Below are 16,063 nucleotides of genomic sequence, written 5' to 3' on the forward strand. Positions count from 1 at the left end.
GCTCTCTCTCTCTCCTTCCTTCTCTCTCTCCTTCACTCTCCTTTCCTCTCTCTCCTTCTCTCTCTCTCCTCTTTCGCTCTCTCTCCTTCCCTCTCTCTCTCTCTCTCTCTCTCTCTCTCTCTCTCTCTCTCCTTCCATCTCTCTCTCTCTTTCTCTCTCTCTCTCTATCTCCTTCCTTCCTCCAGAGATATCAAGCCAGACAATGTGCTGCTAGACATGAACGGCCACATCCGGCTGGCCGACTTTGGCTCCTGCCTGAAGATGATGCAGGATGGCACGGTCAGTCAGTCAGACAGACAGACAAACACACACAGGTTTAGCCAATAAGTAAAATTGTTTAAAGTTAGAATCTGCCTTCGGGGGAAACCGCTCCACTGGCCGCCCCACCACCGTTGTTTTTGTTGCCGAGCTGAGGAGCTACGTGCAGCATGGTAAAAATGGTAAAAAGATCACACTGAACAGCCCTGGCACTGCAAACTGGTTCCGGAGGGAGATAGCCACCGCTAGGAAACGATACAGATCATCAGCTTCTCAGCGTGCTCACGCTCTTCGTGGGACTGGTTTTTGAAAAACTTGGCAAAGTTGTGCAGGGCCTGGTCATCACGATCAAAGTAGTACGTCATGGACAGGTAGACATTGGAAGCGTACAGCTCCAGGTTGAGAGAGGTTGGAAGCGTACAGCACGCACACACACACACGCACACACACACACACACACACACACACACACACACACACACACACACACACACACACACAGAGTTGAGAGAGGTTGGAAGCAGCACAAGGTCACCTACAGTGCAGTGCTCCTGGAGCAATGTAAAGCTCTCTAGGCACATAGGACTTGAAGCCTCTCTTTCTCTACAGGTGTACCAGTCCCTTAGCTCCAATAGACAGGAAATCACTATGCTTCTACTACTGTATGTGTGTGTGTCACGTGTACACGTGTGACAATGACATAACCCCACAGGCTATGCCACATCTTCAAAACATATCACAAGCGTAGAATGCAGGAGAATGTACAGAAGTTCAGGCTTCTTTCTAGCTGACTGACACTGCGTTCTAAATGACACCCTTTTCCCTATATAGTACACTACTTTTGACTAGAGCCTTTTTTTGTTTACAAGAAAGTCACGTCGAGTGATGCATGCGCATCCCGGCACCAAAAAGCTCTGTAGCATGATAGCTAACATTTAAAGTCGGGACCTTGACAAACTTAAGTGAGTGGGTGATTACCATGAAAACAAGCTTGACTGCTTCTGGCTTTATCTAGCTCTATTTGTGATATTTTACCTTGCCTCTCTAACTTGCTAGGTAATCAATCCTCTGACATCTGCGATGTTGAAGTTGCATGTGATTGTATCCACTGCTAGGTAAACAAAGAGGTTTCTGATGATGAACTGCACTCACTACTTTTCATGACGGGCTGGTAAATGGGTCTATAGGGGATAGGGTGCTATTTGGTACGCAGACTGAGTGGTCATTGGTCAATAAGAGGCTCTCCTACACTTTAGTCAGGTCAATGAAGAAGTCAATGAGGAGTGACTTACAGTAAATACATAAACCATAGAAATGGAATGACTAGAGATTACAATAGATTCTAATTCTATACATACAACAAAGACCTGAACAATGGTATAGAGAACTAGTACCAGAAGAAGAAGCCACATTCAAATGCAACTGCCTTGCGGAACTGTGCAACAGCAGCGGCGCTCTGGGTGAAGTTTTCCCTAGGAACAGATCTAGGATCAGCTTCCCTTCCCCCAATCTTAACCTTAACCATTTGTGTGGGGAAATGCAAAACTGATGCAAGATCAGCGTCTTTAGACCGGGTCTTTAGACCTGGGTCTCATAGGGGGCTAGTGATGATAAAATGATTTCATTCACTTATTGGCCTTTTCATAGAACCTGATATATGCTCAATTTAGGTTTAGCCAATAAGTAAACATTTGATTTTTAATCAGCATTGTTTAAAGTTAGAATCTGCCTTAGGGGTAAACGGCGCCACTGGCTGCACCACCAACATTGTTATCGTTGCCGAGCTGAGGAGCGTCACGCAGCATGGTTAAAATATCCTCCAAGATTGCGCAATCCTCTCCCCAAGCTTCCTCTGACTTTTCAGTTTCCTACATTTCCCACAAAGCCTCTCAGCATTCTGCTCTCTGAGCCACTGGGCAGCACCATGCAATGCACCCTGGACTGAAGAGGCAGAAAAATAGGAGAAATGTGATGGACCCTCTGTTAAATTACAAATTTCTCAAGGTAGGAATATCGCAAAAATATGATCAATGGCTCAATCAAGAGAAGACAATCTCCCGCTTTTGACATCGGCCAGTGTTGAAATCTGACATGTACGATAGAGGTTTTTGCGATCTAAAAGTAATCTTCCTATTAACTTCTGGCGTAGTGAGAGCAGCTTTATCACAATGCTACGTCATGCCAGCTGTATTTCTGCCTGCGTGAACGGCAAGAGCTCATGATACACATGAAATGACCCGGAGAATCGATAGAACATCGCTCAGAGATGGCCAAAAAATATATATCATTCAAAATGGGTGAATCTTTCCTTGAAGGTCCAACTATATGCCTCTAGTCTCTAAACATTTTACACAAAGACAGTCCAGGCCAAATGACAATTAATCTTGATTAAAAATCTAAATAGCTCAGGAGTAGGCTTAATCTGTCTTGGAATCCAGCTCTTAATTTTTCAATAAGACTTGTCTCCCTCTTAAAAACCTAGCTACAAGTCCCCCACCCAGTCCTTATTGTACTACTGTAAATAAATAGTAAATTACGTGAAATACCCGACTGCCCTCAGAGTTCACCGGGTGTAAAATGGAATGACGGATGCATCCCAAATGGCACCCTGTTCCCTACATAGTCCACTACTTTTCTACCTTTGGCAAGGACCCATAGGGCTCTGGTCAAAAGTAGTGCACTATATAGGGAATAGGGTGCCATTTGGGACACAGAAGGGGCACATAGGTCCTAATGTTTTTTATGACATGGCATAAGGGAATTAATAGAGGGGTCACACGGTGGGCTAATGATGTTAGCTGAGCGCTAACAGGCCGAGGTTTTATTGAACAACTTTTCAGCCCCCAGTCGTTTTTTGCTCTTATGCTAAATCTAATGTCTTTATCACTCAGATTTTCATCGCTCAGCGACTCTACCACAATAGCCCTTTCTATTACTCAGCTGTTTGTGAAAAACGAAAGGAACCTGAGGTTCAAGATGATTTGTCCGATATAAGGTGGTGCAGTGTTTAGTGAAAATCGTACTAATATTTAAATGTTCGAACTTGATGAGGTGCTTGAAGGCCATAGTGGGGTTTTTAAATGGAATTTGAACCCTCATATCAGAGCAAACTCAAACTGTGTTTTTAATGGTTGAATAGGGTCTCATTATACACACACACACAAACCCCTCTGATGTCGTCACAGCAGGACCTCTTTACAAGTACAACGTTAAATCGTGCTTCTCTGACAACACTTCACTTCCACCCCCTCATTTTTAGTTCCCAACCTCACTCTCCCCCCTCAATCCTCTCTTATTCCAGGTCCAGTCGTCTGTGGCTGTTGGCACTCCGGACTACATTTCCCCTGAGATCCTGCAGGCCATGGAGGACGGCATGGGGAAGTATGGCCCAGAGTGCGACTGGTGGTCCCTGGGGGTCTGTATGTACGAAATGCTCTATGGGGAGACGCCCTTCTATGCCGAGTCATTGGTGGAGACCTACGGCAAGATCATGAACCACGAGGTAAACCTGAGGAAACTGGCAGATATTTTTTTGAAAAGTGTAGGTTGTAGCGGCAACCTGGTGAGGTGAGCGGAAAGCGGGGCTTGAAAGTCTGTGTTTTCACACATTTGTGTCCATTCCTGAAAACAAGGAAAGGAAACAAGGATAGGATGCCATGCAAGAGAATTGGGACAGAGCCACTGGTCACAGGTATGGGTTGGGAAATCTGGTCCTAGGTCTGTGTTTAGGGACAAGCATACCTCTGAGGCAGGACAAAGTGAGGGGGCCCTAGTGACTAGCTTGCAACTATCTAGAGAATTTAGCTTGCGTGTGTGTCATCAGCATCCAAACTGCCTTAGTGACACAGCTAGCAACTCACATATGCTTTTCCCGCCTCTGTTTCTAAAAAAGAACAGAATGCTGCTCTCCTATTGGCCAGCAAAAAGTGCTACGTATTCCAAACATTTGAATAATGAATGTTTTTGAATGATTTATTGATTGTTTACTTCCAAATGTACAGTATTTCACCGTTAATTAAACGGTACACTGAATTATGAATGGGTTGAAATAGTCTGTCATGGTTTATAGATTGTTTATAGAATACTGCCTTCAGAAAGTATTCACACCCCTGGACTTTTTCCACGTTTTGTTGTTAGAGCCTGAATTGAAAATTTAATTGAGATTTTTGGGTCACTGGCCTAAACACAATACCCCATATATATATATATATATATATATATATATATATATATATATATATTTTACAAATTAATTACAAATGAAAAGCTGAAATGTCTTGAGTCAATAAGTATTCAAACCGTTTATTATGGCAAGCCTAAATAAATTCAGGAGTAAAAATGTGCTTAACAAGTCACATAATAAGTTGCAAGAACTCACTCTGTGTGCAATAATAGTGTTTAACATGATTGTTGAATGACTACCCCATCTCTTTACCCCACACATACAATTATCTGTAAGGTCCCTCAGTCGAGCAGTGATTTTCAAACACATATTCAACCACAAAGACCAGGGAGGTTTTCCAATGCCTCGAAAGAAGGGCACCTATTGGTAGATGGGTAAAAAAAATAAAAATAAGACCTTGAATATCCCTTTGAGCATGGTGTAGTTATTAATTACACTTTATATGGTGTATCAATACACCCAGTCACTACAAAGATATAGGCGTCCTTCCTAACTCAGTTGCCGGAGAGGAAGGAAACCACTCAGGGATTTCACCATGAGGCCAATGGGGACTTTACAACAGTTAGAGTTTAATGGCTGTGATAGATGAAAACTGAGGATGGATCAACAGCATTATAGTTACTCCACAATACTAACCTAATTGACAGAGGGAAAAGAAGGAAGCCTGTACAGAATAGAAATGTTCCAAAACATGCATCCTGTTTGCAACAAGGCAATTGTATAAATATTCCATAATAAATAATACATTGCAGGCCAGACGTTTTGATTGCTATACCCTATTAGAAAGAGCAGATTTCAAGGTTTCTAATTAACCTATTTTTGCCAAACAACTGTACAAATCGCGCGGATGGTCTCTGTTTCAAAATACAAATTTTTCCTAGAATAACCTTGTCTCCATGCTTTCCTCATGTGAGTAGGCTACAGGTGATAATCAGCAATAGCCATTTGGGATATTCCATTATATTCTTACTGTAAAATATCTGTGACTGTGGTAGGGTCTGTGATGTCTGCTAAACAAAGTAGATATCATTGGCATCGTGCAGCCATAGCCTTGGCTACTAAGCACAGATAAATACAACTCAAAACATGCTATTCTTTTCTTTTTAATTAAATTGCCTTGTATCATGTTTTTTTGTGACCTTCCTAAACAAACTATTAATGCTTTATTTGTGAGTGTGTATATTAACACTAGAAAGGCAGAGAACATCTGAATGAGACTCAAAACTAATTTTAAATGTTTAATTGCTATGACATTTTTAAAGTAATGTCCCGGTCGTCCTTGACTTTTCCTAAATAAGTCTATATAACACACTGTCGTTGTTAGAATCTTAATATCACTAACAGAACTGGCGTTATAACCAGTTTTAGGAGGGCATGTAATATTCTTTATGGTTTTCCCCGACCTGCTCCGCTCCTTTTTCAATAGTTGAATGTGCCATGCCCAGTTGATAATCACCCCGATAATTGCCTCGAAACTGAACCTAAACTATACCGAAACTAATTTCACACATATAACAACAGATTAAATAAATGAAGTATAGTATGATGGGGGAGAAAAAAGGAGAATGGGTGAGTTGATGAGGGAGGGGAAGCAAACAATGCGTAATTATGTAATCACCAATTGTGAATGAAGAACAGGATGGGCCATTCTATTCATCTATTTTAATTATAATCTCAAAGGTCTACCCTATATCAGTCCACCGAATCCAAGTAGTCTTATTAGTCTACTCTAGGCCTACTTGGAGAAGGCTACACATTGAGAGCATGCATAATTTACAATGGCAAGACCAAGATGAATGGATGCACATGCTGCACTAGCGTTGCTAGAATATCTGAACGAAAACGACTCACATGGCTGGGAAGAAATGGATCATGACATCTCTGATCATGATTATTCTGGTTCATGCTTAACGGCTTTCCATATCTGGGAAAATATCCATATCGGGCAGCAGGTGAGCGAGTGTCGAATAATGTTTCGTATCATATGGCACGGCTGTACTAGGTGAAAGGAGGAACTCGCCTGTTGCTGTGTTCTACAACATGCTTGGCCGCTATCAACGCACACGTGTTGTTCAAGCAGTGCATGAACTACACCCATGACCTGGAGAAACTTCATCATGAGTCTGGCACACGGGCTACGTGAGAGACATACAAGGGCCAAGGCAACAGCAAAGATTCCACACGAGCCATTGCGCATGCCAAATTTCGCACAGCTCCTGGGGAGGAGAAACTGCAAGGTGGGCAGATGCACACGGAACGGAACCCAAGACACCTGTTTCAGTGACAAAGATTTGTGGGGACTATTAGGACAAGGGATAACAGCTAAATGAGATCCAACTGTTGCGCGAAGATGCACACCATACTATAAGCACGAGCGAGGCCACAAATAATGTGTCCAATAACTGACAATAATATAAAAATGTTGACCACTGTCAAATGACACTTACAGTGCTATGAAAAATTATTTGCCCCCTCTCTAATTTTCTCTACTTTTGCATATTTGTGATACAGAATGTTATCAGATCTTCAACCAAAACCTAATATTAGATAAAGGGAACATAAGTGAACAAATAACACAACAATTACATATTTATTTCATAAACAAAGTTCCCAATTCCCCTGTGTGAAAAAGTAATTGCCCCCTTACATTCAATTACTGGTTGTGCCACCTTTAGCTGCAATGACTCCAACCAAATGCTTCCTGTAGTTGTTGATCAGTCTCTCACGTTGCTGTGGAGGAGTTTTGGCCCACTCTTCCATGCAGAACTGCTTTAACTCAGTGACGTGTGGGTTTTCAAGCATGAACTGCTCGTTTCAAGTCCTGCCACAACATCTCAATTGGGATTAGGTCTGGACTTTGACTAGGCCATTCCAAAACTTCCAATTTGTTGCTTTTTAGCAATTTTCACATAGACTTCATTGTGTGTTTTGGATCATTTTCTTGCTTCATGACCCAGCTGCGCTTCAGCATCAGCTCACAGACGGATGGTCTGACATTCTCCTGTAGAATTCTCTGATACAGAGCAGAATTCATGGTTCCTTCTATTAAGGCAAGTCGTCCAGGTCCTGAGGCAGCAAACCATCACACCACCACCACCATGCTTGACTGTTGGTATGATGTTCTTACTGTGGAATGCAGTGTTTGGTTTTCGCCAGGCATAATGGGACCCATCTCGTCCAAAAAGTTGACTCAAGTTTGCCAAAAAGCACCTGGATGATCATCAAGACTCTTGGAATAACGTTCTATGGACAGATTATTCAAAAGTATAACTTTTTGGACGACATGGTTCCAGTAATGCCTGGCGAAAACCAAACACTGCGTTCCACAGTAAGAACATCATACCAAAGGTCAAGCATGGTGGTGGTGGTGTGATGGTTTGGGGATGCTTTTTGTTTCATAGTTGAAACAAAGGCACTCCACGAATGAAAACAATTTTGCACTTGAAATACTGTCTTTTGATGGTTTTTCGTTTTTACCTACAGTGCATTCGGAAAGTATTCAGACCCCTTTACTTTTTCCACATTTTGTTACATTACAGCCTTATTGTAAAATGGATTAAATTGTTTTTTCCCCCCCTCATCAATCTACACACAATACCCCATAATGACAAAGCAAAAATAGGTTTTCAGAATTTTTTTGCCAATGCATAAAATTTTTACAACTGAAATATTACATTTACATAAGTATTCAGACCCTTTACTCAGTACTTTGTTGAACCACCTTTGGCAGCGATTACAGCCTCGAGTCTTCTTGGATATGACGCTACAAGCTTGGCAGACCTGTATTTGAGCAGTTTCTCCCATTCTTCTCTGCAGATCCTCTCAAGCTCTGTCAGGTTGGATGGGGAGCGTCGCTGCACAGCTATTTTCAGGTCTCTCCAGAGATGTTAGATTGGGTTCAATTCCGGGCTTTGGCTAGGCCACTCAAGGACATTCAGAGACTTGTCCTGAAGCCACCCTTGTGTTGTCTTGGCTGTGTACTTAGGGTCATTGTCCTGTTGGAAGGTGAACCTTTGAACCAGTTTGATGTCCTGAGCGCTCTGGAGCAGGTTTTCATCAAGGATCTCTCTGTACTTTGCTCTGTTCATCTTTCCCTCGATCCTGACTAGTCTCCCAGTCCCTGCCGCTGTAAAACATCCCCACAGCATGATGCTGCCACCACCATGCTTCCCCGTAGGGATGCTGCCAGGTCTCTTCCAGACGTGACGCTTGGCATTCAGGCCAAAGAGTTCAATCTTGGTTTCATCAGACCAGAGAATCTTGTTTCTCATGGTCAGAGTCCTTTAGGTGACTGTTGGCAAACTCCAAGTGGGCTGTCATGTGCCTTTTACTAAGGAATGGCTTCCGTCTGGCCACTCTATCATAAAGGCCTGATTGGTGGAGTGCTGCAGAGATGGTTGTCCTTCTGGAAGGTTCTCCCATCTCCACAGAGGAACTCTGGATCTCTTTCAGAGTGACCATTGGGTTCTTGGTCACCTCCCTGACCAAGGCCCTTCTCCCCCGATTGCTCAGTTTGGCCGGGCGGCCAGCTCTAGGAAGAGTCTTGGTGGTTCCAAACGTATTCCATTTAAGAATGATGGAGGCCACTGTTTTTGTGGACCTTCAATGCTGCAGAAATGTTTTGGTACCCTTCCCCAGATCTGTGCCTCGACACAATCCTGTCTCTGAGCTCGACGGGCAATTCCTTCGACCTCATGGTTTGGTTGTTGCTCTGATATGCACAGTCAACTGTGGGACCTTATATGGACAGGTGTGTGCCTTTCCAAATCATGTCCAATCAATTGAATTGACCACAGGTGGACTCCAATCAAGTTGTAGAAACATCTCAAGGATGATCAATGGAAGCTGGATGCACCTGAGCTCAATTTCGAGTCTCATTGCAAAGGGTCTGAATACTTATGTGGATATACAGTGGGGAAAAAAATATTTAGTCAGCCACCAATTGTGCAAGTTCTCCCACTTAAAAAGATGAGAGAGGCCTGTAATTTTCATCATAGGTACACGTCAACTATGACAGACAAAATGAGAAAAAAAATCCAGAAAATCACATTGTAGGATTTTTAATGAATTTATTAGCAAATTATGGTGGAAAATAAGTATTTGGTCAATAACAAAAGTTTCTCAATACTTTGTCATATACCCTTTGTTGGCAATGACACAGGTCAATCGTTTTCTGTAAGTCTTCACAAGGTTTTCACACACTGTTGCTGGTATTTTGGCCCATTCCTCCATGCAGATCTCCTCTAGAGCAGTGATGTTTTGGGGCTGTCGCTGGGCAACACGAACTTTCAACTCCCTCCAAAGATTTTCTATGGGGTTGAGATATGGAGACTGGCTAGGCCACTCCAGGACCTTGAAATGCTTCTTACGAAGCCACTCCTTCGTTGCCCGGGCGGTGTGTTTGGGATCATTGTCATGCTGAAAGACCCAGCCACGTTTCATCTTCAATGCCCTTGATGATGGAAGGAGGTTTTCACTCAAAATCTCACGATACATGGCCCCATTCATTCTTTCCTTTACACGGATCAGTCGTCCTGGTCCCTTTGCAGAAAAACAGCCCCAAAGCATGATGTTTCCACCCCCATGCTTCACAGTAGGTATGGTGTTCTTTGGATGCAACTCAGCATTCTTTGTCCTCCAAACACGACGAGTTGAGTTTTTACCAAAAAGTTATATTTTGGTTTCATCTGACCATATGACATTCTCCCAATCCTCTTCTGGATCATCCAAATGCACTCTAGCAAACTTCAGACGGGCCTGGACATGTACTGGCTTAAGCAGGGGGACACGTCTTGGACTGCAGGATTTGAGTCCCTGGCGGCGTAGTGTGTTACTGATGGTAGGCTTTGTTACTTTGGTCCCAGCTCTCTGCAGGTCATTCACTAGGTCCCCCCGTGTGGTTCTGGGATTTTTACTCACCGTTCTTGTGATCATTTTGACCCCACGGGGTGAGATCTTGCGTGGAGCCCCAGATCGAGGGAGATTATCAGTGGTCTTGTATGTCTTCCATTTCCTAATAATTGCTCCCACAGTTGACTTCTTCAAACCAAGCTGCTTACCTATTGCAGATTCAGTCTTCCCAGCCTGGTGCAGGTCTAAAATTTTATTTCTGGTGTCCTTTGACAGCTCTTTGGTCTTGGCCATACTGGAGTTTGGAGTGTGACTGTTTGAGGTTGTGGACATGTGTCTTTTATACTGATAACAAGTTCAAACAGGTACCATTAATACAGGTAACGAGTGTAGGACAGAGGAGCCTCTTAAAGAAGAAGTTACAGGTCTGTGAGAGCCAGAAATCTTGCTTGTTTGTAGGTGACCAAATACTTATTTTCCACCATAAATCCTACAATGTGATTTTCTGATTTTTTTTTTCTCAATTTGTCTGTCATAGTTGACGTGTACCTATGATGAAAATTACAGGCCTCTCTCATCTTTTTAAGTGGGAGAACTTGCACAATTGGTGGCTGACTAAATACTTTTTTTCCCCACTGTATTGTTGTTTTTCCTGTTTTTCTATCAATTTGCAAGATTTTCTGAACCTGTTTTCGCTTCATCATTATGGGGTATTGTGTGTAAACATTTTCTAGTTAAATTGATTTATTAGGCTGGTGGCTATTGGTACTCCTCGAGGCCCTGCTATTCTACTGTTAAATATGCATGTCATTTTGACCTTCATGGTGCTTTGAGAATCAAAGTTTTTGTCTTCTGTGATATTTGTCTACAAGTACTGCTAGAGTGTAAAATACACATATTTAGGAAATGTCAGGGACAGGTGGGTTCAAGGTTTTTATAGAAATTAAGTTATAGAAATAAAAAACGGTCAGATTGACCGTTTTAGCAGTTCTAGTATTAAGGATGGACGTAATGGAGCTAAGCACAGGCAAAATCCTAGAGGAAAACCTGTTTCAGTCTGCTTTCCACCAGACACTGGGAGATTAATTCACCCTTCAGCAGGACAAAAACCTAAAACACAAGGCCAAATCTACACTGGCAGATGGACAATTGTTGTCTAGCAATGATCAACAACCAATTTGACAGAGCTTGAAGAATTTTGAAAAGAATAATGGGCAAATGTTGCACAATCCAAGTGGAAAGCTCTTAGAGACGTACCCAGAAAGACTCACAGCTTTAATCGCTGCCAAAGTTGCTTCTACAAAGTATTGACTCGGGTGTGAATATTTATGTAAATTAGATATTTCTGTATTTCATTCTCAATAAATTAGCAAACTATTCTTAAAACAGGTTTTCACTTTTTCATTATGGGGTATTGTGTGGAGGTGGCTGTTTTTAGTTTTTTTAATCCATTTTAAATTCAGGCTGTAACACAACAAAATGTGGAATAAGTGAATTCTTTCTGAAGGCACTGTATATCACTGTAATTCTGTTGATTGGTTGCCCTTCAGTGTTGCCTGTTCCAAAGGTTTGTGATTATTTATAGTGTAGGTACTGGTGTGTTTTATTAAGAAGTTGGCCACTTACACGGTCTGTTTATTTCCTGAAGGCTATCCAGGTTAAGTGCTCCTCTCGAAGGCCCAGTTCCTGAAACACTTGCCTACTTTCTTGCTGCTATTTTCATCAAAGTCTCTGTCACATCTCAAATGGAGCTTGTTATGTATCATCTAACACTGTCTCTCTCCTCCTGTCTCTGATTCTTGTTCTCCCTCTCTCTTTCACCGTTTCCCTCGTTCTCTGCCCCTTTTCTCTTTTTTGCTCTCTACCACATTGCACCGCTCTCTCTCTACCCCTTTTTCTCTCTTTATCTTTTCCTGCTGTCTTTCTGACTTTCTCTCTGTGGGTCTCACTGTTGTCCTCCCTCTACTTCCTTTGCTGTTCCTGTGCCTCTTTTGGTCAGGCTCCCTAATCTTACCCCCCCTTTCTCTGAACTCTCCTTCATCACGCCCCTTCCCCCTCTCTCTTTCATCCCCCTCCTGCTTCTTTTGCAGATGTTTATATGTGAGGGCTGAAATTTTGATGTTTTTGATGTGTTTTTCTAATGAATGATATTGACCCAATAAAAGAGATTTAAAGGTCAAATTCTGATTCCCTCTTCCTCTCCTTCCTCTCCTTCCTCTCTCACCCACTCTCTCACAGGAGCGTTTCCAGTTCCCCTCAAACATCAGCGACGTGTCGGAGGATGCCAAGGACCTGATCTCGCGCCTCATCTGTGGCCGCGAGCACCGCCTGGGCCAGAACGGCATCGGTGACTTCAAGGACCACCCCTTCTTTGCTGGCATCGACTGGGATCACATCCGCTCCACCGAGGCGCCCTACATCCCCGACGTCAGCTCCCCATCTGACACCTCCAACTTCGACGTGGATGAAGATATTCTTAAAAACCCGGTGGGTGGACTTGGGGAAATTAGCTATCTAGCTAAAGATAACAGGAAACTAGCTAACTAGCAAATGCTAACTAGACTCAAGCTAGCTAGTTAACACTAACTGGAAACAAGCTAGCTCGTTAACACTAACTGGAAAGGAGCTAGCTAGTTAATGCTAACTGGAAACCAGCTAGCCAGCCAAGCTAAAGTTAACTCTATTTCAGCAACTGGCCCACGAAAACGAAAGTATAAATTAATGTCACTGATTGGCCAGCGAAAGACGCTCAGTTAAAGTCCCAGGTCCCTGATTAAGAATGAAAACCAGAAGTGTTTTTGTCATCCACGACCTCAGTTGTTTAATTGGCTCTTCCCTTGGTCAGTTTGGCTGTTCGACTCTAACCGATCTCTCTTTCTCTTTCTTTCTCTCTCCTACCCAACAGGACATTGCCCCTCCAGTTACGCACACCGGCTTCACTGGCCAGCACCTGCCCTTCGTGGGCTTCACCTACACCACGGACAGCTGCTTCTCGGACAGCGGCAGCGTCAACAGAGCCGGCCTGTTCGATGGGGGTTTCCAGGAGGGGGGAGGAGGAAAGGGGGGTCCCAGGGACCAGGAGGTGGAGCTGGAGGTGGAGGCTTTCGAGAGGAGGATCCGCCGGCTGGAGCAGGAGAAGCTGGAGCTGAGTCGCAAGCTGCAGGGTGAGAGGGCGGGAGTGGGCAAAAAGAAACACACAGACTGCATGCGCACACATACACACACACACCAGTGAGGCCAGGAGAAACACTCACACAGCATGCACACACAAACACCCTTGATACACACCCTAAGTGACCCACAGTTTAAATGTGGACATGACTTCTAACCCTTGACCTGTGTTTGTTGCTGCCTCTGACCCCCTCCAGAGTCCACTCAGGCTGTGCAGTCTCTCCACGGGCCGGGCCGCGGGGCTGGCACCCTGGGCCGAGACAAGGAGATGAAGAAGCTCAACGAGGAGATCGAGAGGCTCAAGAAGAAACTTGAAGGTCAGTCTCTCTCAATGCAATCCAACATAGTCGTCAGACAACCCAACACTGTCTAAGCATTTAAATCAGGCCTGGGTGGAACCCAAAGGTCAAATACCTGAAAGTGTTTGAGGTGCGCTCAGTTTACTTTTGGGGCTATTCCAGCGCAGCACAAGTACCTCTCACCTAAACTCTTTAGAGAGCTTTAGAGATGAAGAACCATATCTCCATTTTGAGTTATTTTGAAAAGCTGATGTAGTTGCATTTGTATAAACATATTCAAAATAATTTGGAGTTAGAATGTTACACATCACCTGAAAGGACACAGCCGCTACTATCTACTATCTATTTTTTTATTTTACTTTTATTTAACTAGGCAAGTCAGTTAAGAACAAATTCTTATTTACAATGACGGCCTACACCGGCCAAACCCGGACGACGCTGGGCCAATTGTGCGCTGCCCTATGGGACTCCCAATCACGTACGGTTGTGATACAGCCTGGAATCGAACCAGGGGGTCTGTAGTGACGCCTCAAGCACTGAGATGCAGTGCCTTAGACCGCTGCGCCACTCGGGATGTTAGTCAGCAGATAATGACATTTGAAACATCACTAATCTGAAAATATATAAGGCACATCTATCATCTATGGTTCTTCGTCTGTAGGGCTCAGTTCTTGTCACCTTTCGCATAAACAAAGTATTATGTTTAAAACAAAATAAATCAAAGTTTTCTCCCCAAATCCCAGTCTGAAGCCACTACTATTGTGACCTTTTGGGAAACATTGACCCTAACCTATCACCAGCTCACTAACCAAGAAGTCCCTCCCCTTTTCGCCTTCTTTCAGACTCTGATAGGCTGGAGCACCAGCTGGAGGAGGCGGTGACACTGCGCCAGGACTATGAGAGCTCCTCCTCCAAGCTGAAAACCCTGGACAAGCAGGTCAAAGCCCTGAGACAGGAGAAGGAGGAGATCCACAAGGTAACATCACTCTTCTCTCCCCCCTGACCTTCAAACTCACCCCCCTCCTCCAGGGTCATATTCAGTAGTGCACACCATAGCAAAATGTTTTGCTAAGGAAAATAAAATCTAGTGTTTGTTATTGGACAAGTTCAGGCAGCCATTTCTCATTTCGGACCGTTTTCTTCCGTTTGGTGTCAAGTGAATACGACCTAGGGGTGTATTCAGTGAGGTGAATGCAATAAATAGAGCTGACATGATTCACTGGGCACACTGTAGCTCTCCAGGACCAATGTTGTTCACCGTTGCCTATTCATTGCATAGTGCATAGAGGACATTTCACTCAGTGTGAAGTCCCATTGTATCTGATGTGCAAGATGCTGATGCTGAAACACAAACGCACACACCTCTCCAACCTGATACACACACACACACAGTGCCTAACCTAATATCCTCAGGTCATTAGATCACCACAGTGTGTAAACACTGGGAGCTTTTTAGTCCGATTAATTCCGTCAATGTCATGGGTTAGCGGGAGTCCGGATTCTCGACACACACCAAATTGTTGTCTAATTCCATTCGCTAAACTATTTAACCCCATCCTCTTCTCTTACACTGGGGATGTGTTTGTCTACTCTACTTTACATTGTCTAGTTTACATAACTAACCTTTGCTTGCTCATAGGCGGTTACATTCACATGAAGCACACCAGATGATGTCATCAGTGTCTCTGGATGATGTCATCAGAAATATCCTATCTTCTATCTTTTGAACTACAAAACATAGGACTTGTTTGACATTGCAGGTGACTGCCGACTGACTGATCTACAAATCACCTTGCATCATTAACTACTCATTATTATTTGTAGATCATTCAGTCACCATTTATTTACCAACAATGCATAAAGGATTTGATTTTCCTTGAATATGGACATAAAAACCCGCCATTTTCACATGTTGGGGTGGAGCTGGAGATTATGAATGTAATGTTGAAAAAGGGTGGAATTTTTCTTAAAATAATTTGTTCGGTACTAATTGTCTGTATGTTTATAGTGTCAGTCAAGCTTATAATTGGTAGTTCACTGATTCTTTTTTCTTTCTCACGATTCCCCTCCTCTCCCTCTCATTTAATCTACACACCTGTCATTCTGTCTGGCTCTTTCCCTCTCCCCATCTCTCGTGCCTCTCCTCTGCTCTTTCTCTCATTTATTTTGCTGCCCTCTCCCTCCCACCCTTCCTTTTTCTCTCTTGACTCTTTCTTTCTCTCCACCCCCCCCCTCTCACCTACCCACTCACCCTTTCTCTCCCTTCCCTCTCCCTTCCCTCTCTTCCCCCTTCCCCCTCTAC

General features: G+C 43.5%; 1 protein-coding gene across 2 annotated transcripts in view; it reads left to right on the forward strand.

The window, feature by feature from the left end:
* LOC311107015 (serine/threonine-protein kinase MRCK beta-like) overlaps positions 1-16,063 on the forward strand; it is a 178,017-nt gene that overhangs the window by 91,870 nt on the left and 70,084 nt on the right. For both annotated transcript variants that reach the window (XM_084149466.1, XM_084149467.1), the window contains exons 6-11: positions 186-279; positions 3,560-3,760; positions 12,530-12,778; positions 13,197-13,455; positions 13,660-13,779; positions 14,604-14,737. In XM_084149466.1, coding sequence (XP_084005592.1) covers positions 186-279; positions 3,560-3,760; positions 12,530-12,778; positions 13,197-13,455; positions 13,660-13,779; positions 14,604-14,737 — 1,057 coding nt within the window. The remainder of the gene's footprint in view (positions 1-185; positions 280-3,559; positions 3,761-12,529; positions 12,779-13,196; positions 13,456-13,659; positions 13,780-14,603; positions 14,738-16,063) is intronic.

The sequence above is a fragment of the Coregonus lavaretus genome (assembly GCF_964263955.1).
Source record: "Coregonus lavaretus genome assembly, chromosome: 31".
Classification (NCBI taxonomy): Eukaryota; Metazoa; Chordata; class Actinopteri; order Salmoniformes; family Salmonidae; genus Coregonus; species Coregonus lavaretus.